This window comes from Marmota marmota, unplaced genomic scaffold, assembly GCF_001458135.2.
Source record: "Marmota marmota marmota unplaced genomic scaffold, marMar, whole genome shotgun sequence".
NCBI classification, from domain to species: Eukaryota; Metazoa; Chordata; class Mammalia; order Rodentia; family Sciuridae; genus Marmota; species Marmota marmota.
Genome location: NW_026000221.1, coordinates 21,784,081 through 21,810,586, shown reverse-complemented (window position 1 = coordinate 21,810,586; position 26,506 = coordinate 21,784,081). Strand labels below are relative to the sequence as shown.

Sequence of the window (26,506 nt, the reverse complement as noted above, 5' to 3'; positions counted from 1 at the left end):
CACGGAGCTCCGGACTCCAGTGCCGTGACGCATGCGCGAAGCAGTAGCTGCCCCTCCTGCAGTAGGAGGTGGTGCCCTTCCTCTTGATCGTCCCCACACCTAAGAAGTCCACACTCCCGAGTCTGGTTGGCAACCCAGAAGCCTGCTCCAGCTCTGCTACTCCAGGGCAAGCCGGTGACCCGGTGGCAGCCAGGAGAGTGAAAGCGGGCGTAGAGGAGCCTGCCCACTCTCACCAGCAGTCCCCTTAGCACCGCCTCGAGGGGGCAGAAGCAGTGAGAGCTGGAGCCTTCTGTAGCACCCAGAATCCTTTCCTGTCCAGGTGCAAAAGCCAAGGGTGACCTGGGACTTCCTTCTTAGACCTCCTTATGCTATTAAAGGCACTTCTGCTTGGACCTCTACTGCATTCTATTCCCCAGTGTCTCAAGGCCCTCTAAAGTGACCTACACAATTTTCTCTTCTCATACGTCTGAAACCTTAAGAACACAAGGAATGAATGTCACCTTTAATGACATGATTCAAGAAAATAAAATCTCCCCATTTTCCTTGAAAAGATGAATACAAGAGAAAGAAACACTCGGTGCTGCCTTCTCCAAATACAACAGGAGGTGAAATGCTCTCCTCCAGTTCAGAGATGAAAAAATCCCAAACAGCAGACTCAAAACAAAATGGGAATCGGTGCCTGCACCACCGAAAAACCTGCCTCAGAGTCCAGCCACACGACACATTAGAAGAGTTTCCTTTTTATTATTATTATTGTTTTACAATAAAAACAAATAGCTATGCTCTCAGCAAAACAAAACAAATTTTTTAAAAATCACAGAAATTTACTAACAGCATTTCAAGGTAAGGCTTTTGAAAGATTTATTGAAATAAATTATCTCTGCCTACATATTTACCTATCACCCTTTTTTCAATTACGTGTCAACATCCTAAAAACTTTCAGTTATGTAAAATACATTTACCTTTACCAATAATTTTAGATAATACTGGATTCTTCCAAAAAGGACTACCATAAACTATGCTTTCAAACATTAAAAAAAAAAACAAAACAAACAAACAAACAAACTTAATCCAATGGGACATAAAACTGAACTATGTAACCTATGATTGCATGTTTCAGATCCTTCAACACGTGAAGGATGCGAAGTCCACGCCCGGTCTGCCGCGAGGCACTGGGCTCACCATCCTACCTTTCTAAGTTGCACTAAACCAACAGGAACAAAGTGAAGGAAACGGAGGGCTCCAGGAAAGAAAGATACGGAAGGTATCTTTTATTTCTTCAACAACGCCCTCCATAGTCTACTCTTCCCTCTTGCAAGGCCCACCCCTTCTCCAAGGACCACGCCCACGGGCTCTGGCATTGCCTCATTTAGTTGACCAACCTCAAACCAAAGCTTGCTGCTTGACCTTCCTCATGTCCACAGGGGGCAAAAAATGGGGAGGGGCGGGTCGCCCGAGGGCAAGCTCACTGATGCAGGAGCACCAGAGTGAACGGAAGTAAAGCCAGCTGTGGACCAGGGTGCGGGTCATCCCTGGGTGTCCAGGGACGAAGGGGTCAAGGCCTCACATTCTGTATCCCTGGGCTTTCCCTCTCGACTCCAGGAGTCAAACCAGGAGCTCTCTGACAGATGCCCTGCTGGCCCAGGGGCCCTGGAACCTGTGGTCTGGCCTCTGGATCACTCTGAATGCTTCCTCACTAAGGACAGCAGTGACAACAGATCTCCTCCAATGGTGTGGGGTCGGGCTTGTGCTGTGCGTCTGCTCACCCAGTCTGTGTACCCTCCCCCAGTGCTCTTCCTGCCAGACACGGAGCTCAGGACTCCAGCGCCATGACGCATGAGCAAAGCAGTAGCTGCAGCCTCCTGCTGTAGGCAGGTGGTGCCCACTTCCTCTTGATCGTCCCCACACCTAAGAAGTCCAGTCAACGCAGAAGAGATCATGCCTAGAGTTAAAATGTGCAGTGTTTCTAAGGGAAAAGAAATGTCACGTAGAAAGTATTACAAAGGAGGATTAAATCTGTCAGCTGTCCAAACACTATTAAGACACGTGCTTTATACAGCGCAATGCGGTCGGCCTGCTTCTTCGCACGCAGGCAGCACTGGGTAGGCCACTCCTGGTCGGGCGCAGGGCTCGGGAAGAGGTGGCTGAGGAAGATGAGGAAGTGCTAGGAGGTCTGCTGCTTCTGAAGCCTCCGCTCGGCAGCAGCGGCCAGCATCCTTCGACGCAGGGTCACGGGGTCAGAGGACGTGCCTTCTGAGGGGAGAAAGCTCTCTGAGGCCGAGACATCTTCAGAACTTTTATTCAAGAATCGTCTACGAAGACAAAAGTCACATGAGAGATGGAAGCTTTGGAACACATACAGAATGTGGCTTCATTTAGATTTCCCCCTCTCCAGGCACCTCATGAAGCTGCCACTCAGAACCGTCCCATGGAAAGGACACCTGCTATCTGGGCTAGACATGGGCTCAGTGGCAGAGCGCTGGCCTCATCTGCATAAAGCAGATAAATCAACCCCCACGGGAGGGAGGGAAGGACGCCTGTCTCCGAACAGATGGGGGCTATCCAGTCTCAGCATCCTCTCATCTGCCCAAAGAAACAGCGCAGGGACCCACAGTTTTGTGTAGGGCCCAAAATCCACCCAGATGAACGCATGCTGGCCCTGTCCCCGGAACTGAAACAGAGAGCGCCTATCCACCCACAGGAACAGTACCAACCACGGTGGAACACAAGGTACTCAGACACTGCTGGTCTGAGATGCATAGTGGTCAAGAGGGACATTGGAAGCCAGATCGAAGGCCTAGGCAGTGTGAACCTCCCTGGGCCTCGGTTTCCTGGCTGTCCATTTCTCAAATGGGCATAAATAACAGTGCTCCTTCCCAGAGCTGGTAAGAGAACTAAGGTAATGAATGCGAACGGCTTGGGACACATGTGCGCATGTGGCTGCTATGTTCGCTTGAGATGACCGCCCCAAGGTACCAGCTGGCCTCAGTGTGGCCAGATCCTCTGCTGTTTCCAGAGGGGCTTGAAATCAGAGTTTTTAGGACATGCAATGGTTTTTCAATGCTGTCACCAGTTTAAAGGGGGCCGATGTGAGCTGGCACACAGGACCTGCAGCCCCTGGTTTCTGAGTGCAGTGGAAGGCAACTCACTTCCGAGCCTGCTGCAGGAGGTCGTCCTTGCGCTGGACCAACATGCGCTGTCTCTCATCAGCAGACTTGGAGAAGCGGCTCCCCCGGGCCTCAAAGTCTTCCACCTCATTGGACTCCATATCCACTTCACTGAAGTCCAAGTTCTCCTCCAGGCGAGGACTGAGGTCCAATGGCACACACTCAGTCTGGACAGAGGGAGGAGCTGTGAGCACAGGCCACTCCCTCCCTAGACAAGGCACCCTTCAACAGGCGTAGTCTGGACTGGCAGCGGGGGGACTGCTTCCAGGCAAGGAGGCTGAGTCTGGGACACATGTATACTGGAAATTCGGGCTCCTTGAGGGTGGGCCTGTGTATGACTCGTGCTAGCAAGTCACACCGTGTTCAATATCATAAGGAAAGGACCGCCAGTATGAAAAACAGAAGCCATTCCAAACCGAACCCTTGGAATATGACAATAGGCAACTGCTAGCTTGCATCCTGAGAATTCTGTTCAATTCTACTAATTGCTCAAGACTTTAAACAAGTTTCATCACAGCTGCTACATGAAGTTTATACCTTCACTTAGAAAACAGAGTTGAATAGGTAGAGGGTAAATGCTAAGGACCTTTTCTAAAAAAACAAAACAAAAAACACAGAGATAACAGATTATGTGGTTCCTTATGTAACAGGACTTAAAATGGGACATTTTCTTGGTTTTGGCCGAAGCTCCAGCGGCCAAGACAAGGCCTAAGTATCCTCAAGCAGATACCGCCATCTATGCCGCTCACACTCCCAGGTGCAGCCCACCACCCACTCCCAGGCCACCAGAAAGCTGAGGGCAGACTGTTCCATTTCTCAGTTGCTGAGGTAGGTGCTCCTCCATCAGCCATCCTTACCACCTCTCTTCCTGCTTTCAGCCAAGCCCGAAAGGGGACTTTAATAGAGCCAAATGGCAGAGAGCCTGCCTCAGTTCTCCTGGAGCTCCGGGGACACAGGGACAAGTGACTTGGGAAATCCAAAGGAAGGAAACTGGATGTAGCAGACCACAAAAATGGGTGGAGGCTGTGATGGGAGCAGGTTCTATATCCCCCGACTACAGGCAGACACTGTCCTGGGCTCAGGGGGGTCCTTGTAGGAGGGAACTAGTCTGAGATTGTAAAACAGAGACTTTCCCCGAAAGGACCACTTGGGGGGTAATATGACCCCCAGGAAGGTAGGGGGGCACTACCCCTCCATAGAGGGCCTTAAGTTCAAGGAGAGTCTTACTGTCTGAGGAGGTCCTGATGCAAGCTGGGGCAGGGGAATAGTTGAGAGTTAACATCTGCACACAGCCCCCCACATCCTGGGATCATACTGCCCCACCCTAAACCTCCCCGAGCCTGACCCTAGAGGTTCTTAGAAAGAACAGCTAAGTGAACAGAGGCAGTGGGAGAAAGAAAACCCAAGCCCCCCTCAGCCTCACTCTGCACAGGCTTTCAGGCCTGACTAGCAGCCTGAGCCGGAGCAGGAAGATTGAACGGAAGGATGCGTGGGGCAGATGTGACCACTGGACCAGACTGAGGCTTTAATGATAAAGCCTTGTTATACAAGGACTTTGTACTTCCTGTGAAAGATAAAACATGTTACACAGCAATTTCCTTACAAAATAAGTACTTTCCTACACTATATTTTTAAAAATTCAGAAATCTTCAGGCTAATTCTGAAAACAAAGTTGGGGAGTAGGAATTGAAATTAAATGTGCTGTGATCACAGGTGCCCACAAACCACTCCAGAGTTCTTATCTCTGTTAAGCTAGCTATCCAAAAACTAAAAATGCGTAAATGGTCACCTTTTTCAGAAGGCACATGCCATTTCCAAACGATGCACCAATTATGGATATGGATATGAAACTTTGTCCTAGTAACAGGCCTGAGAAAGTCCTGGTACTTTTGAGTTTCCTATTTGCAGGGAAACCCACAAGAGGTGTGAGCAGCCTCCCTGTGGCTTGTCAGTGAAAGTCACTGCTTTCAAAAAGCCCTGGCCACATCAGGAAGCAGCAGCACCTCCTGTGGCCAGAGCTCCACGTGCAGGACACTGGCACCCTGCCACACTCCACACGTGTGTACAGGACACCAGCTCCATGCCACACCCCACATGTGTGTACACAAGGAGTCCCATGGCCAGAGCTCCACATGCAGGATGCCGGCTCCCTGCCACACCCCACACGTGTGTACACGAGGATGAAGGTGTTTGGCTATTATTTCAGTCTTTGGAGAAAGTGTTCTACAAATATGGTAACTGGCCAGGCATGTTGGCACCTGAAACCCCAGTGACTCAGGAGACTGAGGGAGGAGGAGCACAAGTTCACAGCTAGCCTGGGCAACTTAGCAAGCCTGGCTCAAAAAATAAGAAGGGTTGGAGAGTGAATGTAGCTCAGTATTTAGGGTGTCTCGGGTTCAATCCCTAGTAATGAAAAAAAGAAAGAAGTATCATAACTGATGGAGGAAATGGAAATGGAGTGGAGGTGCCAGCTAAGGTCAGGGGAGTATGCCTCTGCCACAGAGAGGGGCTGCTTCCCCAAGTGGGCATCCAGACAGAGTGGTTCCCAGACAGCCATGCCTCCCCCACCCCACCTGGCTCAGGAATCTTGTTTTGGCAAAATCCGTGGAAGTTCCTGGAAATCCTGAGTTGAGTAAACAAGGTATGGAGGACAGCACCTCAGTGGCTCAGGTCCCCAGGGAGTGTGCGCCTTGATCCACCCCCTGGGAGCCCAGGACCTGGTACCCTCACTCAAGCTGAGGGAGGCAGCGCTGGCCCGACGCCTAGGGAGTGGGCTGCAGCCCTGGGTGCAGAAAAGGCCCGCCCACAGGTACAGCTTGGTCTCCCCCTCAGAGACAAACACGGAACCCTTGCCCATTTCACCAGTGTCAAGGGTGAAGGTGACCACTGGCAGGGTCCACGCCACTCCTCCACAGTCCATGTGCTCTCTAGTGGGCCACTCTTACCTGAGGGGAAGCTTCTCCCTCCTCCTGGTCAGTGCTGGGCCTTTCCATAGGACTGTTCAAAGCAGGTCTGATGCCTTCTGTCCGCTGCAAGACAAACAGGACAGCGCCACTCAGAATGAAATAACAGGCACAGGGAAAACCTGGGTCAAGAGGGAGCCACGGTCCCCAGCACAGCCTGCAACCTTAGCAAAGCCTAGAGAACAAAAGAAATTGAAATGCTACAAAGGTAACACAAGGGAGCCCAAGGCCCAAACTGCAGCTCTCAGTGTGAGTTAGCAACTGGCCCCACGTGCAGGTGAGCTTTCAATAACAGTAACTACCCAACAAGGATAATGCAGCAGGGAACACTGAGGAAACACTTAACCTGTCCATGGCACAAAGAAAATCCTGACCATTAACTTTACCCTCTGGAACAGGCTCTGCAGTTCCTCACTTCAGCCATGTCCCTTCAGGTCTCAGCACCTCCTCGCAGGCTGGCCAGTGTCTATTCTACTACCTGAGGACTCTGTAGCCACGTGGGGCAATTCTGCCACCTCCAGAGGCAACCAGCAGCCAAGTCAAATAGCTGAGAAGTGGAGACTCCTAACAGCCTATTTGACTCCAAAGTCCATGCTCTTCACCTTTTCAAAGAGTTTCAACTTTCTGAATTTTATTAATAGATTTTTTAATAATTCTGTATACTGAAATTGAATCAATTTTTTGTAATTATTCCTTATTCATTCCTGAGTTCTACCAAAAAGCTTGTCTATGTTAATATTTCTTGGAACCATCAAAGAGGTTATGTGATAGGCCAGGAGAGCTGACCTTTTTAGTACAAGTGTAATAATGTGCAAGGATGACTAGGGACAGATGGCATTATCTCCTAGAGCAGGGTCTGCCAACTACAGGCCCAGGGCCTTGTTTACCCCTCTGCCTATTTTTATAAAGAAAGTTTTCCTGGATCACAGTCTCACTTGTTCGGAACAGACTATATGCCCACAAAGCCTAAAATATTATCTGCCCTTTACACAAAAAGTTGTCCACCTTGTCCGATGCCACAACCTCCTTGACTGGCAAAGGCAAGCTTGTCTGGGGTGTGCATCTGTACAAAAATTTATCCATAGACCTTTATCTTTATCTATGATGGGTCTGTTCTCATTCACAGTTTGAAAAAAGTGAGGGAGTTTATAGAAACTCTTCAACAAACTCTAAATAACATTCAGTTATTAAGTAACCGAAAAAATTAATCTAGAGGAATTAATCTTTGTGAAGACAAAAACCACCTGTCATGCTTAAAATCCCAGTTTTACCTGTGTGGGAAAAGGTACTTGAATCCGTCCCTCTAAGATGTTGTCTGTTGTAATTTCCACTGAGCGCGTCAGCTGCAGGTCCTGCAGCACCAGGTGGTATGGAACCTGGGGGAACATCTCCTGAATCTGATGAGCCTGCAGAACACACAGAGCCCTCAGCAAGGTCCCTCTCAAGGTTACTGCTGTGGTCATCACAGTGCATGGCAGGCTCTGGGCACCAAATCCAACATGCCTTGAAAGGACAAGTACAGAGGCCACCTCCACACGTAGATCACCTTCACACTGTTGTCCCTTTAGTACTGCTCCAGGATACTAGCATTAATTTCAAAATAGAGAGCAACAGAAATCAAGCTGGATCCCAGGCAGGCTCAAGTAGAATCTGTTTATTTTAAAGCTCAGTATATCTTGGGTATAAAAAGGGGCTTTCCTTTAAGATGTTAATTCCTAAAAAGAATAAACTTCTGATACACACAACATGGATGAAATCCAAAAGTATCATGTTAAGTGAAAGAAGCCTGACTCACACATGACGACATGATTCCCTTGATATGACACCTGGGGACAAGCAAAATCACAGGGGAAAAAAACTGATGAATGATTGCCAGGGACCAGGCACAGTGAGATGTGGGGGAGGAGGAATGATGTGTTCTGCATCTCGAGGGTGCTGACAGCTACACAAGCACACGAGTGGTTTTTACTGTATGTAAATTACACTGCAATTTGGAAAAATATGATTATAAAGAATGCAAACTCCTAATATTGCCCTGGTGCTACAGCCCTCAAACTATATTCCAGAAACATGTCAGTCCAGTTAGGGCTTAAGGCTGGGCGTGTGAGTAGCAGGGGACAGACAAAGGTCTGGGCATGCTACTGCCCATACTTTCATCGAAGCAGTTCCAGATATTTTTAGTATATGTGTATTTATTTCACAAATGCTTACATTCAAGGTTTTTGCTTGTGGGAAAGTCTCACTGATTAAAAGAAAAAAAAGAATGAGGAGTGGGGAAAATTCGCTTTAGGAGCATAATAAACTTGGGACACTACCCCCAAGGAACACACTGCTGCACCCACAGACAAAGGGAGGACGTGGCTCAGCATCAAGGCCTTGAAGGAAGAGATGAGCAAAGCCAGCACAGGGCTCTGCTCAGAGTCACCTAACAGTGGGTGCTGGGAAGACAAACAGTATCCAGAAGGCCCTGGAGCTACCACAGCTCAGTGGGCCCCTTTTTAGAGTTGATGCAGTTTGGCTGTCGTTTAACCCAGGTCCAGTCAAAGCCAATGAGGGAGGAACTCATAAGAACCTTTATGCTTTATGATCAGATAAAATTCCTCTCAATCCTCAAACAGCTTCCTCCTCATTCCCCAAACAAAAAATGCCTAGGAGTCATTTTTCTAGTCTAAATCTTTTTTACCACAAAATCCAGTAAGCTAAATATTGGGTCTGAATAAAAAATGCAGGGTTCCAATAAGTCAGTTGTGCTAAAAATAGTTTGTTTCAAATCATCAAAGAACTGGAGAAAGAACAGCCAGGCCCTACCTGAGATCTCTGAACACACCAACTCCAAGAAGGCACTGCTCACTTGAAGGAGGTACACACCCATGAAACAGAGTGATCCCCTGCAGAGCCTCCGCAGCACCCACACAGGGCCTGCCTTGAGTCCCACACTCCAAACCACTATGCACATCACGGTGCTACCCTCACTTTCCACCTGGCTGAGGGGTTCACGGAGACTGCAGGAGTCATCAGAGGCCATGTCTCCTTTTCTTTATTCAATGAGATCAAAACCATTTACGGATGGGCACAGTGGCACACACCTGCAATCCTAGCTACTTGGGAGGCTACGACACGTTTGGGTAGCCTGTGCAACTTAGTGAGAGCCTGCCTCAAAATAAAATGAAAAGGGCTGGGGATGTAGCTCAGAAGTACAGCACTTACCTAGCACGTGTGGAGTTCTAGGCTCAATTCCCAGTACCATCAAAAAAAAAAAAAATGATTTTTTAAAAATTTACTTTTGGGGGGCACTTTACCAAAGAGCCACATCCCAATCCTTTTTGAGACAGAATGAGATAGGGTTTCACTAAGTTGCTGAGATTGGCCTGGAACTTGCAATCCTTCTGCCTCAGTCTCCCAGGTTGCTGGGATTATAGGCATGTGCCACTGTGCCCAGCTAATAATGATCATCTTTAGGTATATAGTGTAAACAATATGCATATTGTTGTCCAACAGACCTGACGAGCTTTTTCGTCTTGCAAAACTGAAATTCTATCCACTGAACAGCAACCTTTTCCCTCCTCAGTCCAGCCCCTGACACCTGTTGTACTGTCTGAATTCACCTTCTGTAAATACAATTATACAACGTCTGCGTTTTGTGACTGGTTTATTTGGCTTAGCATACTGTCCTCAAGGTTTCTCCTAGTCATAGCAAGGGCCAGAAATTCCTTCTTTTTTAAGGCTGAACAGTATTCCACTGAGTGGTGTGCCACATTCGACCTGCTCATCTTTAGTAGGCATTTAGGCTACTTCTGCCTCCTGCCTACTATGAGCCAATTCTTTCTTTTTAAAATAAAGCTCATGCCCAGCCTGCAGCTACCTCCATCCCTCTTCCCAAACAGCAAAGTCCTCTCCTGCTCTGGTCCCAGTCCCACACTCCATTCTCAAGGGCTTTGCTTTCAACCAGCTGTGCTATCTGTTCTGCACATCAATCTCTGCTCCTTATTCACATATGCTTTAGAATCTAGCATTAAAAACAGACGCTGGGAAGAAAACTAAAACGAATAAAGTGCTGCAGGCTCACTGTGAACAACTGAGGGCTTAAAAATCCGGGGACCTGGAGATTAGGAACGCTACTCCCCCACCCCTAACACACACAATACTGTGAGATTTGCCTTCTGGAGCTCTGCCAGGTTCCTCCCCTAAGCTAAGAAACAGTCCTCCACCTTCCAGCAGGGGCGGGGGAAGAAACCTCTACGAAGCTCCCCAGTGCACCCCTGCTCCACGGCATGGTCCACTCAGGAGAAACTAGTTAACCAGAGCCCAACCGATCAGGGGGGGACAATACCCAACTCCAGATGGCACTAGCCTTCCATATAGGTGAAGGAAAACACCTAAATCCAGCCCTCTCCAGCTGTCCTGTGCCTTCCAAGGCCCCTTCTAAGGTGGGTTGAGGACAATGGTGAGAGGCACTTGAGACACTCAGCTCAGAGGCCAGGCTCACCAAGACTGGGACCTGATCAAGGACTAGACCTCTTCGCCTTCCCCACCTACATTAATCATGCTCCTTTGAAATCAAAAGCTCCAAATGGCTTTAACTTCTGAACTTAGAATGGAGACTGAGGGGCTGCCCCTGACCCAGTGTCCCAAGAACCTGAGGCTGGGATGTATTTCTGATTAACAAGCCACATCCTTGTCTCCTGTTTTTCTGTCCCTTCAAGCCTCCTTGATCACTGAGCCACATCTCAGCCCTATTTTGTACTTTATTTAGAGACAGGGTCTCTGAGTTGCTTAGTGCCTTGCTTTTGCTGAGGCTGGTTTTGAACTCACGATCCTCCTGCCTCAGCCTCCAGAGCTGCTGGGATTACAGGAGTGCGCCACCACACCCAGCAAGCCTCCTCTCCTCTTCTAAGAGTTTTCTGCATCCCTGAGTCCCCTAAGATGGAGATGTGAAAAAGGAAAAGGTCACCTCCATCTTCCTTAAAGCCAGCTTTGAATAAAACCTGTTCCCTTGTCAGCCTGCCTCCCATGTTTTAGTGGAGCATGTAGAGCAGAAGTCTCCTCCTGAGTTTCACCTTTTGCATGGTCCATCATGTCTGGCTATGAAGATGATAATCCTAGGCTAACTAAAAGACAGAAAGCAATCTGAAGAGACAGAAGCGGACATGGCAGGGATGCTGAATTATCAGAGTGGGAATTTAATTGATGATTAATTTCCACACTAAAATGCTATATCCCTCAGAGCCCTGATGCATGTGCTAAGTAGACAGCAGGAAAGAACAGATGGGCAATGTAAGCAGGGAGAGCCGGAAATCCTGAGAAAGAGCCAAAAAGAAACGCTTGGGATCAAAAATGTAACAGAAATGAAGAATGCCTTCCAAGGCTGACAGGTACAGGAAGAACCTCTAGGCTTGAGGATGCAGTGACAGAAACTGAAAACTGAAAAACAGAATCAAAACTGAAAACAACAGAGCAGAACACCTGCGGACTGTGGGGTAACTATAGAGAGTAAATCTGCATAAAGGGGACACTAGAAGAAGAAAGAGAAAGGAACAGAAAAAGTATCTGAAACAACGCCTGAAGTCTTCCTCAAATTAATGTAGACACCAAATCACAGCTCCAGAAGCTCAGAGAACACCAAGAAGGAAAAATGCCCCAAACCCAATACCTGGGCGTATCATTATCAAACTACAGAAAATCAAAGATAAAGAAAATGTTGGAAGAAGCCAGAAGGGAAAATCAGCCTATCTATAAAGGAGCAAAGGAAAGAACTACATTCAACCACTCAGAAACCACACAAGGCAAAGTGAAGTGAAATATTTGAGAGAAAAAAAAAATCCAACCCATAACTCTGTACCCTGAGAAGCTATCCTTCAAAAGTGAAGAAGAAATAAAGACATTCTCAGACAAACGGAAATGGAGGATGTGTGGCAACAGGCCTGCCTTGCCAGGAGGGCTGCAAGAAGCTCTTTAGAGAGAAAGAAACTGATCGAGGTCAGAAACTCGAATCCACATAAAGGAAGGAGGGGCATCAGAAGAGCAAAAGTGAAGGTGAAATAAAAACTTTCACTTTTCTTACTCTTAGTTGATCTAATAGATAACAATTTGTTCAAAATAATAATAGCACCCACTTGAATCAAAGTGTAGAATATGATATGTCAAGAAATTTGTAATGTTTTGAACAACCAACAATAAAAAATTAAAAAAAAAATAATAATAGCAACAATGTATTTAATTATGAATGTGTATGATGCATATATATGATCACATAAAGGTAAAAGCAATGAATGACAGAGAGGGAAGGGAGAAATTTAGACTGTTTTGCTAATTTCAGTGGCACAGTGCAATCTCAGCTACTCAGAAGGCTGAGGCAGAAGAATCAGAAGGTAAGAGGCTAGTCTTGGCAATTTAGTGAGACCCTGTCTCAAAATAAAAAGTAAAAAGGATGAGGAACATGGCTAAGTAGTAAAGGAACCCTGGGTAAAATCCCCAGTACTAGACAGAGAGAGAGACAGAGAGGGAGGGAGATAGATAGATAGATAGATAGATAGATAGATAGATGATAGATAGATAGATGTCAGTTCTTCCCAACTTGATCTACAGAATCAATATAATCTCAATCAAAATCCCAGCAAGCTATATTGTGGATATTGACAAACTGATTATTGGTAATCTGACAGGCAAAAGACCCAGGATGGCTGATACCAAGTTAAAGGAGAAGAAAAAGCAGGACCTGATTACACAACTTGAATAAGACAATACGGTATGTGTGAAAGGACAGACAGACAATGGTACAGAACAGAGAACCCAGAAATAAATGTACATAAATAAAGTCAACTATCTTTGAAAAAAGAACAAAAGCAATACAATAGAGCAAAGATAGCTTTTTTAGTAAATAATGCTGGAGCAATTGGGTATCCACATGCAGAAACGTGAATCTAGACACAAACCTTGCACCCTTCCCCAAAATATAAACCTAAAATATACCAAAGACCTAAGTGTGAAATGCAAAGATGTAACATTCCTAGAAAATAATACAGTTTTTGAGGAAAACTAGATGATCTTGGGTATGGCAATGACTTTTTAGTTACAACACCAAAGGTACATTCATGAAAGAAATAATGGATAAAATGGACTTCATTAAGGGGCTGGGGTTGTAGCTCAGTGGTAGAGCACTTGTCTAGCATGTGTGAGGCACTGGGTTCAATCCTCAGCACCACATAAAAATAAATAAAGGTATAAAAAAAAAACCATTATAAAAATGTTTCTAAAAATGGACTTCATTAGAATTAAAAAGATAATGTCAAGAGAATGAGAAAACAAGCCACAAATTGGGAGAAAATATTCACAAAAGGCACATCTAATTAATAACTGTCACTCAAAATATATAAAGGAGGACTGGGGTTGTAGCTCAGGGTACAGTGCTTGCCTAGCATGAGTGAGGTACTGGGTTTGATCCTCAGCACCACATAAAAATAATAAATAAATACAATAAATGTATTGTGTCCATATACATCTAAAAAATTAAAAATATACATATACAAAGAATATAACACTCAATAAAAATAGAACACAATCTGATTAAAAGCTAGGTCAAAGACACCCCCCAAAGAAGATAATCAGATGGCAGATAAACACGAAAACTTGCTCCATATTGTATGTCATCAGGAAAGTACAAATAAAAACTTTGTACACAGAATTTTTGTGTAGCAGTACACACCCAGTAGAGTAATCAAAACCTGGAACAGTGACAACAAATGCTGACAAGAGTACGGAGCCACAGGCGCTTGTTCTCATTGCCAGCGATAATGCAGAAGAGTAGTTACTCTGGAAGTCAGATGGGCAGCTTCTACAAAACTAAACATACTTTTACCATTGGATGGTGCAGCCTAAATTTATCTAAATTTAGATAATTTGGAATTTATCTAAATAAGTTAAAAACTTATGTCTCTATAAAAACTTGCACACAGATGTCCAAATATAATTACCAAAACCTGGAAGCACCAAGATGTCGTAAGTGAATGGATTAATAAATGATTGTACATCCAGATAATGGCATGTCATTCAATGCTAAAAAGTAATGAGCTATCAATCCATGAACAGACATGGAAGCACCTTAAATACAAACTACTAAGTGAAAGAAGCCAATGTGGAAAGTCCTCCAGCCTGTTTCCCCCAAGGCTTACCCAGCTCAGTACAAGGTACCACCATCTACTTAGCTGCTTATTAATCAAACCCAACCCTTCCACTTCCATTCTTCCACTTCCCCCAGTAAGTACTCCCACGTCTAAATCAAGCAGCATGGTGCTGTCAGTTCATCTAACAAAAGTATCTTAAATCTACTTTTCTTCTTTATTGCTAACACCCCTGTCCAAGTCATGGCAACACCCCCTAACTGGTCTTGATGCTTCCATTTTTAACCCTCTGTAATTCATTTTACTCCTAGAGGTAAAATCATTTCTGTTAAATGTCTTGTTAATCCTGGGAGAGGGAAGGGGTTGCATAAAAAGCTTTGAACAGCTTTCTCGTACTTTCTCTGTAAAAATCTAAACTTAATGTAGCCAACAACAGCCTGTCTGACCTGGCTCTACAATCTCAATTTTCATCAGAACCTCAGCCTCCTAACTGCTCCACTCCAAGCATAGTGACCTCTTTAACGGGCACTTCCTCACCTTTGTACCTACTGTTTCCACTGCCTCCTTCCCACAGATCTGTTGCCATCTTTGTCCCTTATGTCTCATTATTAAGTTTTATCTCCTCAGAGAGAACTTCTGCAAATGCTTCCTTCAACAGAGTCTTCACTCACCCGCTGACTGCACTGCCTGCCTTACCGTCTCCAGAGTACTGGTCAGCACCACCAATTATCTTACTTATTTGTGTTTATAATCTTCTCCCCAACTAGAATTTACCCTTCTTGAAAGTGGAACACCTGTTAACCTTAGTGACACTTAGCTTAGCACAACCCAGTTATAAGAAAAGGCTTTAGTACAAATTATTTTGGTAAAGAAATTAAGACTAATGCATGAATAAAAAAAAATAAATGATCCAATGAATACTTTCTGAAGTATTGGCCAGGGATAACCAGGCCTATACAGTACAGACCCTAATCCAAGCAGGCTAAGGTGGTTTAAATTTTTCTTTTTTTTTTTTTTTTTTGTACTGGAGATTGAACCCAGAGCTTCATACATGCTAGGCAAGTGCTATAAAGCAGTTTGTGTTTTAAGATTCCTGCACATATTCTAACAATGAATTCTAGACTTCAATAATAGTGACACATTATTCTCCATTATTCTAAAAGAAAATCCCAGCTTTGGAAAATACAAAGAAATGTGAAATATCTGAACAATCTCCTTGAACCAACAGTACACCATGCACAACTTTGTGTATGGGTACATACACACTTATTTTGGGAGTGGAGGGACAGAATGCAAAAAACATACTTGGCAGGCCCCACACAATTTTTAGTAAAAGGTACATTGTGCCTGTAATCCCAACAATTTGGGAGGCTGAGGCAGGAGGATTGCAAGTTCCAGACCAGTCCTACCAACTTAGTGACCCTCAGCAACTTAGCAAGATCCTTTCTCAAAAAACAAACAAAAAAAGAACTGGGGATGTACCAGTGGCAAAGTGCTCTTGAGTTCAATCCCTAGTACCAAAAATTAAATAAATAAATAAATAAATTCCCTGGGAGTCTTGCTCTTCTACCAGATCAGAATAAGATCAATAAAGTCTCTGTAAACTCTGCAAAAACATTCCAAAGCTTTTACCTCCCTCCCGATTACCAGTTAGCTTCTTAATGCAGCTAGAAGTCCTACCATTGCATTCAGCTGAGAGTTGCTCGCCTGTGTAATGCCAAGAATGTTGGTGGTGTGCATTACTTCCACTGAAAAACTTGGCAGCCAACTTGCAATCCGGGACCCTAAAACAAACCAGAGTGCAACACAAGTTTTAGAGCCCGGAGTCTTTTCCGGTGGTATCTCCCCTACGTGACCACTCTCTATCAGATGGTACTCACTCAGGGCTGGGCCAAACAGTTCACATGGATTAGTTCACTTAGTCCTCACTGAAATCCACTAGAGTCAGAAATATGACTCTAGTTCCCCACTTGGTATTTGGTGCCCACAGTGCTTAGAGGTTAATGAGTGCATTTTACTTCATGTCTAAGATCACAAAGTTTAATGACAATGGCCAGGATGGAAACAGGCAGCTGGGTTCAAGAACCACTAACTAGCCTTTCCTGCTTCCCAGGGGCCCTTGAACCATTCAACCCCCAATCCACTCCCTTGGCCTAGAATCCAAGGAAGGATTCCACGGCTCTATAGCTTCTACAACAGATGAGTTTCTTCCTCATATTTGCACTTACACAAAATACTAATTGTTTGGAGACATCATTTCACAATTACTTTCATGTTGTATTTTATCCTCAACAATGTGATTTAAAGTTTTGACCTTGGTTTTCTGATTCAAAATTCTTCTCAAAGAGTTCTATAACACAGGCTTGTGAAAGGCTGCCATTTCTCTCATTTCCCTAATGAAAGGAAGCCCAAGATACAGTGCCATCAAGCAATGGCTATACAACAACTCCAAATCAAGCTGTACAGGTAAGGTGCTACTTCATTCTTCACAAAGCAGCACTAAGGCACGGAATGTAAAATCAAGTTAAATGGCCATCTCCAACACCTTGTCAGATAAAAAGCACTCAATAAAAAAATGGATACTTACTTCATCTTACAGGTACAAATAAAGGTGACTATTTGTTTTTGTTTTGTTTTTTTTTTTTAGGGATAATCACTCATAATAATGGCTTGCATAAGCCAGGATCCATCTCTAAGATCTCCTAGTGTAAATGAACAATGACCAACCATGACCAGCCCTTGAAACCCCTCAGCACCCAGGCCCAGCCAGCTCATCTACTCTCAGAGACTAGATTCCATTCTCCCTGAGCCTTTTAAGGACTGCACCCACATGCCACCACGCCCACTTTACTCTGCCCTTGGAGATTCCAATCAGATCCCAACAGCACCATTACCCCTAGCACAAACCCAAGGACGCCTGTTTTACAGCAATATCAGAAATGGGAACTTAAAGGTGGTCCCAGAGCTGACAGAAACCAACAACAGCTCAATGTATGTCAATTAAGGAAAGAGGATCGATCAGCCCTCAATAGTGCCATGGCCTTAGAATTTTAAGTATGGTTTTTATTACAACTCTTTTCAACAGTGTAGGAAGCAAAATATTCCTATTTTATGGGAAAAGTAACAGGGTTCCAGTTCTGATTCTGCTTCCAATACTCACTGGAAAGCTACTCTATGATTTTGCAATACACAATTAAGAAACACACCAATGCAAAAAAACATTAACAAAGGTTTACTACTGAACTGGCTAAGTGGACTCCTCGAAATCATGGTTGGTTCAATCTTGCTGCCTCCTCTCCCCACCTCCACCACACCCATTATGACAGAATCTTAGCAAACTGCATGGCACAGAAAAATTCTTCAGTTTTCTCTCTCCATCCATCCATTCTCAACACTTTCAACTATATGGAAAGAGTATATTAAACTGATCTGTAGGCAGCTATTTCGAATTCAAACAGCATCTCCGTAGGGGATAAAACCCCATGGGCATAGTTTTAGAGATTGAAACCAACTAACCATCAAAGTGGAAGAAGTGATTGTGTTGGTTTAAGCGAGGTCTGCCTTCAGTGGCTGCTACGGGAACCAAATTCTCATCCAAGTTCTCTCCTTGATGGTCTTCTCTGGCACGATTATTGTCAGCAATATTAAGAGACATTCTGCATGTTGGACAGGATGTATCTTGTTCTAGCCAGGAACGAAGACAGGAGCTACCAAAAAGTCCAAAATAAGACAGGTGAGTGTGCTCAGTTTTTCCCTACCATATTTTGTGAGAATTCCCCAGAAGTACTTTGAATTATCAAATGCATTCCAATTTTATTCTCTATTTGCCATTAATGAGATCTAAAGTTGAAAAACACTTGTGGACATTAACTCTTTACCCTACTTCATTAATACACCTCTAGCATATCCTACTGTGGGCATTAATTCTTTACTATGCTTCAAGCTCCATCATTCCTGGTCCTGACCCCTACTCAATGGGACTTCACAGCATGGCCCGCCATCTGTCTTTACAACTCAATTTGGCGGCTTCAAACTTCATGTTGTTGAATCCTCCAACATCCTGGCCTCTTATGTCCTTGAGTCATCTGCTCCAATGATCTTTTCTTTCACTTTGCTTTAGCTATTCACCAAAGTGGTCATAACCTTGGCCCTGTTTTCAAAATTTTGATTCGCGGGATCTCACTCACTCACTCACTAAAGCTTCTTTTATTCCAAATCACTTCTGACAAGACCTGACTTGCTGAAACCACCGATCCAACTTTTTTGGCAGCAAGACAACCTCTCGGGTCTTTTCCTTGCTCACCCTCCTCCCTAGCTGTAACATCTTCCTTCCACGGAGCACCTCTGTCCCCACCCTCTACTTTTCACATTCTGCTTTTCCAAAAGGGCTGAAAGCTTCTTTCCTCCTCTCTCGGGAGATGATAATGCCCTAAGTATAGAAATACTCAATAAAATCTTGTAATTACCATTAAGAAGAAAGATACTAGAATATGAAATAGGAAATATAAGACCTGTTCCCAACTCAGCCACTCCCCACCTGCGTGACCCAGGCAAATCTTTCAATCTCTCTAGTCAGCCCTCTCCAGTGACAAATGAGAAGGTCAGATGAAGTGCTCTCCAGTCCTTTCCCATTTTATAGATTTGTTCTCTGAGAGCTCAGAGACACTGAGTAAAAATGCTATCTTTTTCTCAAAAATATCTGTCATGTGTGCAAAGTTACAAAGGATGACCTCACCATAACATGATGATCCCCAGAGAAAACATATTTTTCTTCATAGCTGTAATAATATTCTATTGAAGAACTATTTCTCCTCATTCTATATATGATATTTCAATGTAATTATATATTCACTGGACTCTGAAATCTACCAAAAAATATCTTTTATAAGCAACAAATTATCTATTTTCTGCTGGAATCTAGACAGTTAGTTTTATCACAAATTAAAATTAAAATGAATTTGCCTTAGGTTGTCATCACACCATCTTTCTCCCACTCAAAAACTAAAGCCATGCAGTGAAGGCCAAGAGGATGTTCCAACAGTGGTTTGTTCACTCCAAAGTGTTTTACAATTAAATTCCAATTTTAAACCACTATTGTTTCCTGAGTCAACCATTGACCTTCTCGGGTCAAATAAGAAATTATTTAGAAAATACTTTGAGACAAATGAAAACAAAAACAGAACATTCCAAAACTTTTGAGATACAGAGAAAACAATGCTCAATATATTAGCTCAATATCTAAAAATGTTTTTTTAAAAAAACCTCTCAAATCAATAATTTTATACGAATGGAACCAAAAAAGAACAAAATAAATCCAAAGTTAAGAGATGTACCTAGTGTAGTCAAATTGACAGGACACAGAATGATTCACAAGGGCAGAGGGCAGGTACACTGTTTCGGTTTGGGAAGATGAGAAGATCTGGAGACGGATGGATGGTGAGGTTTTATGTAATAAGACTGCACTTAACACCACTGAACTATACATGTAAAATGGTTACAATGATAAATTTTATGTTGTGTATATTCTGCCACAAAAATTAAATAACAATCACTAAAAAACCAAAAAGTATCACAATGAGCTGTCACTTCACACCCATTAGGATGGGTATAATTAGAAAAATAACAAGCACTGGTGAGAATGTGAAAAACTAGAATCTCCATACATTACTGATAAAAATATAAATAGGTGCAACTGCTGTGGAAAACAGCATGGCAGCTCTTCAAGAAGGTAAAGGTGGGATTACAATGGGACCCAGCAATTTCACTCCCAGCTATCTACCAAAAAGAATTAAAAACAGGTTCTCAGATACATGCTCCCAAATGTTCATAGCAGCATTATTCTCAGAATAGTCAAAAGGTGGAAAGAAACCAAATATCAGCGGCAACTATTTATTACAGGATTATTTAAAGCTAGCCATAAAAAGGAGTGAAGTATTGCTATAACTTGAGCAACCTCAAAAGCATTACGCTAAATTAAAGAAGTCAGTTACTAAAGGCCACAGACATAAGTATGATTCACTTTATATGAAATGTCCACAAGAGGGAAATCCATGGAGACAGAAAGCAGACTGGTGACTGGCTGTCAGGGGACAGGGAGGGAAGAATCAGGAATGGTTACCCAGTGAGTATGAGTATTATTCTGGGGTGATGAAAAGTTCTGAACTTAGAAGTGGTGGTGGCACAATACCACGAATGCACTAAACACCACTGAATTGTACACCTTAAAGTGGCTGATTGTGTGTTATCTGAATTTCACTTCCATCAAAGTAGTTGTGGTCCCAGCTACTCAGGAGGTTGAGGGCGGAATCACTTGAGCCCAGGAGTTCAAAGCCAGCCTGGGCAATGTAGATAAGACCTGATCTCAAAAAACAACAACAACAAATTTCTTCTGGGCTGAAATACACTCTTACTCTTCCCAACTAGCTACAGAGCTCCTTTGGAACTATAAAGTTTCTGAGAAATGTGTGTAAATTCCCACCTTTCCAACCTCAATGAAGCCAACTATTCGGTAACTCTATGGTAACTGCACAAGTTGCAAAACTAGGAGAATCCTGACCCCTTTATTCCTCTTTCCTCCATAGCCAATCTAGCTCATGTCCTTCTAATCCTTCTTAAATCAGTCTACTTCAGTCCAACTGGCACTTCTCACACAGTAGTTCAAGCTCTCAACATGCCCTGAACCACTGTGGCAGTCCGTAACTTGTCCCTTAACCTCTTCAGGCTGCATGTCTTCTGCACCATCCCCAATTAAAGCCTTCAATGGCATCTACGCCCGCTTCCAACCTCCCCCTTGGGCCACATTCCCTGCTTCTCCTGCCTCAGTAAACACTCCTCCCTCTTCCACTGAGTTCCAGGTACCAGGTTCTCTCCCAGTTCCTTCAACACAACACATTCCCTCCTACTATAGATGCTCTCTGTCTCACATCTCTCCCACCGAATTCCCTTCCCAGACCTGACTGCTGCTCATACTCAAGTCTGTTCCTCCAAGTTTGAGTCAGATTCCTTTGTTACTCACTCTGAAGAACCATGTTCCTTTCCTACAGAGCACATGTCAATATATACATCCATAAATATACCCAGTTAATCCATGATTGTCTCATCCATTTGATTGCAAGCTCCACAAAAGCAAAAACCATGTCTGTCATTTCTATTTTATCCCAGAGCCCAACACAACACTCAGTACATAAAAAGAAATGTCTGTCACTACATTTATTGAGTAGGACATTACAGTTTCAAAGCCCTACTGATATTAAAAAGAAACATGAAAACTATTGAAAATAGAAAATAAGGAAGATTAAAGATCAAAAATTTCTCAATATGCAAAACTGACTGCAAAGGGCCTAAACGTACCTCAAGATCCACCACCAATATCAAAGCATCAAATCCATCAACAAAGCCCTGACAGAGATCTCTGAAAGTAACAGATCTACTTCAATCTTGAAGGTTTATAGAAGAGCCTGTTTTGCAACCCTTGCCAATAGTCACGGTTCTACAGGTCATTTAGTGGTCCCCACTTCAGACCACTGCTCTGGGGTGTGTTTTATGCTGCTTTGGGGACATGTGCAAAATGTAAAAATATACACTCTCTCCCCTCAGTTAAGTAATAAGCTGTTTTAAAACAAGGACTCCCCCAACCCAGTATTTTCTTTCAACTCCATGGCCAGTGTGAGGTACTATCTCTGTTCCTCTGCTGGGATCATCCTTGAGCCCAGGGACAAAAAGCACCCACAAGTCCTGGACAGAACACCAGTACCAAGAGGCCCTTCATGAAGTCCCTACTTGTGGAAAAGATGTCCGCAGGGCAGTTTCCTTGCAGCCTGCATGGAGTCCCAGCAGATGGCACAGTCGTCATTGTTGACAGCCAGTTCCTCTGGAGTTGCAACTGCAAACCTGTAAGAAACAAAAGAGACCCTATGGAATCTCTGTAAATTTTACACACGTAAGTGTACACTATTCTACAGACTTCATCTTTATAATGGCACAAGGACAGAGGATCAGTAAAAAACATTTCGTTCATCTTCACAGGCCTTCAAGGAACAGTTGGCTCATGTTAATGATCTTTCCAGGGCACATTTTTGGGCAAATCAAGGAAATAAGACCCCAGAGACCCAAACTATTCCCCAGAAACAAAAAAGGACGACCATGAATTGTGCAGCTTCATACTTGGCTTAGTCTTAGGTTAGGAGTACCTTCTTCAATGTGTGTGTATAAACCCACCTTTACAAAATAGAGGGCAGAAGCCCAGAGAAGCTTCCATTTAATATCAATGACAATAAAATAATGATGTAATAATATGAACCTAATATCTCATGGAATCCTTCCGACAATTCTAAGCAGAAATTTCTGCTATCCTCTATTTTAGGGATGAAGTAGCTGGGGCACAGGGAGTTAATAAACTACCCCAAATCACCCAGAGCTAAGTGGGACTCACATGGAGGCAGTTTGACTCCAAAGCCTATACTCTTCCCCATTCAGTTAGCAGGTTATAACACCAAGTTCTGACAGAATAGGACTTGTTATTCTTTATTTATTTTAATATTTTTTAATTGTCAATGGACCTTTATTTATTTATATGTGGTACTGAGAATCGAACCCAGTGCCTCACACATGCTAGGCAAGTACTCTACCACTGAGCCACCACCCCAGCCCTAGGACTTTTTATTCTTAAAGAGCTAAAATGAGCAAACTTGGGCAACATCAATTCGCTCTTACTTACCTGGCTTCCATATTCCCGACCACACGCAGATAGTTCTTGTGCCGACGGATTCGACGCTGCACCTCATGAAACAGGTAACGCAGCTGCATAAAGATGACCAGGCTGGCCATGGATAACCAGATGTTGCCAAATAACTGAAATAGAGAGAAAACAATAAAATACACAATAAAAATGCACATGAAGTTGCTACTGATGAAGGTACTGCATGCAATAGAAACTCTTTAATGATTAGTGAAGGTGAACTGGAACAATCTTTCAGGACATTACTGCATATATCTATTTCATTACCCTAAACAATGTACACGCCCTCTGCCAGCAATCTTTCCTGAGCAACTAATCAGAAACTTAAAAGCTTTATGCAAAAAGATGTCCATCCATAGAATTATAAAAGTATATATGAAAATGAGCAAAATGCCCAGCAGGAGAACAGTTAAGCTGTAAATTCATACACTGCAATATTATATAGACACTAACTCTGTTTATTAATTATAATACACAATTGTATGATAACAGTTCTAAACATCAATTATGGTAAAATAATATTTGTTGAGTGAAAAAGTCAGGATATACCTTGAAGAAACTAATGTGATTTTTTAAAAAAAGTATGCACAGTTATGAAACAGCAAACAACAAATACAATCTAAACAGCCCATTATGGAGTTTGGTTAATTAAAACTGATAAACCTATACGATGAAATTTTTATCCTGAAGGTATTAAAATGATTCAGAATATTTGTTGCTAGCACAGGAAAATATTTGTAATATATTAGTTTACTAAAACTAAACTTGTTTAGGGATATATCAGTGATAAAGTGCATGCATGAGGTTCTAGGTTCAATTCCCAATACAATCATTCCATTGATTAAACTATGTAGAAAATAGGATCTGTCAGCTGGGCATAGTGGCATATGCCTGTCATCTCAGCCACTTGAGGGGCTGAGTCATAAGGAGGATCACAAGTTTGAGGACAGCCTCAGCAAATTAGCAAGGCCCTAAGCAACTTAGTGAGACTGTGTCTCAAATAAAAAAATAAAAAATAATCTCTGGTACCAAAAAATAAACAAACAAAAAAAATAAGATCTCAATGTGTGATTACATGTTTTTGACTATATAAAGTAACATATATAAAGTAAAATACAACAAAATGTTAACGGTTATATCTGGGCATTTTCACCCTTTTTTGGTGTGGAGAAAGGAAAGTTTTTTTTGTTTTTGTTTTTTTAAAGTATGTTCTCAAAGTTACTTTCAAAAAGTAGACTTAAAGGGCTGGGGTTGTAGCTCAGCAGTAGAGTGCTCGCCTAGCATGTGGGAGGCCGTGGGTTCAATCCTCAGCACCACATAAAAATAAAATAGAGATATTGTGTCCATCTACAACTAAAAAACAAAGACAAAAACAAAAGTAGACTTAAAAATGTGCTACATGTAACTCAGTATTTTTTTTTTTAAATCACTGAGCTATATCCCCAGCCCTTTAAATTTTTTGATAACAGGGTCTCTCACTAATTTTAGCTTCAAATTTGCAATCCTTCTTTCTTAGCCTCCCAAATCACCAGGATTACAGGTGTGCACCATTGTCACAACTAAATCCAATAATTTTTAAATATTATTTTTACAGGCTTATAATATAAATGAATTGCCTCTCAACTAGGTTGAGTCTCGCCATTATTACTCACTGAAGTGCTCACTAATGAAGCAGATTTACAGCATTATAATTTCTTTCTCGGCAAATCAAGGTAGGAATTAAGTATAAGAACTTTTTTTTTTAATATTTATTTTTTAGTCATAGTTGGGGGCACAATAACTTTATTTTATTTATTTATTTTTATGTGGTACTGAGTATCGAACCCAGGGCCTTGCACGTGCTAGGCGAGCGCTCTACTGCTGAGCCACAACCCCAGCCCCAAGGACTTTGTTTTTAATTAAAAGATACAAAATTTATGAATTCTTGAAGTAGCAAACATAGCAGGAATTCCCAAGACCACCTACAAAGTAAATACTAAATCGGAGAAGCCACAGAAATTATAGAGAGAGGCATCTCCTTTAATTTCATACTACAAGAATGATTTATTGACTTGGTCAGCAGAGTTAACCAAGTCTCTTGGGACAGCAATCATCTCCTGTGCCAGGCACTGGCCAGAGCAATTCCCCAATACTGCTTTACACCCAATGGCAAAAAGAGGAGAGTGCACGCTACGGTCACTTTTAAGTGGGTCGTCTATATCTTATTCCAAATATTTCATTTTTTAATATACAAAACTGGGTTCCTGATTCTGAAAGTCTAAGCCTTCAGTCGGAGCTCTTTCCAAGGGAACTTACCAACATGTGAATGTGGTGCATGAGGTCCAGGGACAGAAGAGTGAGCTCCATGACAAAATCGGTATAATAGACGTAGGTTCCCTTGCCTTCCCAGGTCCCTTCATGGTTGAGGTCCCAGAGGTGAATTACATATCTACAATACATAAAAAGAAAAAGGGAAAAACACCTTAAATTTACCAACTGAATCTAGTTTAAGGACATTATAATTTGGTCATTTCTATGTATTTTACATCTATTACAACTTCAAGCTAACCAAATGAGTATATCATCTCTCTCCCCTCCCAAATTTCTACTCACCGTAAAATCACATGGGCTGTCCTCACTGTCACAAGAAGAGACTATAAAAGATAAGCATTTCTCAGTTCAGTTAAAAGGCATCAAGTTCACCAACCATTTATTTTCTCTGCCTCAAATTTTCATGAAATGTTTTCATAACCTAGAAACCCAAATTTTACTGAGCATGTTCTTGTTCACAGGTGATGACCAATTACAGCACCTCCTAGAGATGCCTCCTACAATCTTGAGGTTTATCCTAGTACTATGACAATCACTTCCATTTGATATAACAATAAGTCACTATAAATGATTGCCCAAAAAGGTGTGTGATTGCTTGGGGATACTGTAATTCAAAATAGAGTTTAAGACACTACTATCTTAGACAGGAGCACCTGCTCACTCCTATGTGCTTTGTGTACTCCCTTCCTTTGTCTACCAGAAGAGAATAAAGTAAATCAAAATATGAGGCTCTCTTAGTAATTGTTTTTTTTTTTTTTTTTTGGTATTGGGGACTGAACCCAGGGTTACTTAACCACCGAGCTGCATCCACAGCCCTTTTTCTTTTCTTGTTTTTTTTTTTTTTGTACCAGGGATTGAACTCAGAAGCACTCAACCACTGAGCAACATCCAGCCCTATTTTGTATTTTATTTAGAGACAGGGTCTCACTGAGATGCTTAGCACCTCACCATTGCTGAGGCTGGCTTTGAAGTCACGATCCTCCTGTCTCAGTCTCCCATGCCACTGGGATTACAGGCGTGCACCACCGTGCTCAGCCCTTTTTCATTTTGTTTTTTTTTTTAGAAAGAGAGAGAGAGAGAGAGAGAGAGAGAGAGAGAGATTTAGTTTTTTTTAAGTTTTTTAATTTTTTTTTTTTTTTTGATTGATTTTTCGATCGAAATCACTAACATGCTTGTATGTGGTGCTTGAAGGATTCGGAACCCGGCCGCACA

At 42.9% G+C, this 26,506-nt stretch overlaps 1 protein-coding gene across 1 annotated transcript in view; it reads right to left on the bottom strand.

The window, feature by feature from the left end:
• Positions 1-724: 724 nt before the first annotated feature.
• Positions 725-26,506, bottom strand: part of Amfr (autocrine motility factor receptor) — a 34,346-nt gene continuing 8,564 nt past the window's right edge. The window contains exons 4-13 of the mRNA XM_015488480.2: positions 25,577-25,617; positions 25,280-25,412; positions 22,964-23,097; positions 22,027-22,137; positions 17,764-17,954; positions 15,928-16,031; positions 7,402-7,536; positions 6,113-6,196; positions 3,150-3,334; positions 725-2,312 (exon numbers count right to left, since the gene is read on the bottom strand). Of these exons, the coding sequence (XP_015343966.2) occupies positions 2,165-2,312; positions 3,150-3,334; positions 6,113-6,196; positions 7,402-7,536; positions 15,928-16,031; positions 17,764-17,954; positions 22,027-22,137; positions 22,964-23,097; positions 25,280-25,412; positions 25,577-25,617 (1,266 nt within the window). The 3' untranslated portion in view covers positions 725-2,164. The remainder of the gene's footprint in view (positions 2,313-3,149; positions 3,335-6,112; positions 6,197-7,401; positions 7,537-15,927; positions 16,032-17,763; positions 17,955-22,026; positions 22,138-22,963; positions 23,098-25,279; positions 25,413-25,576; positions 25,618-26,506) is intronic.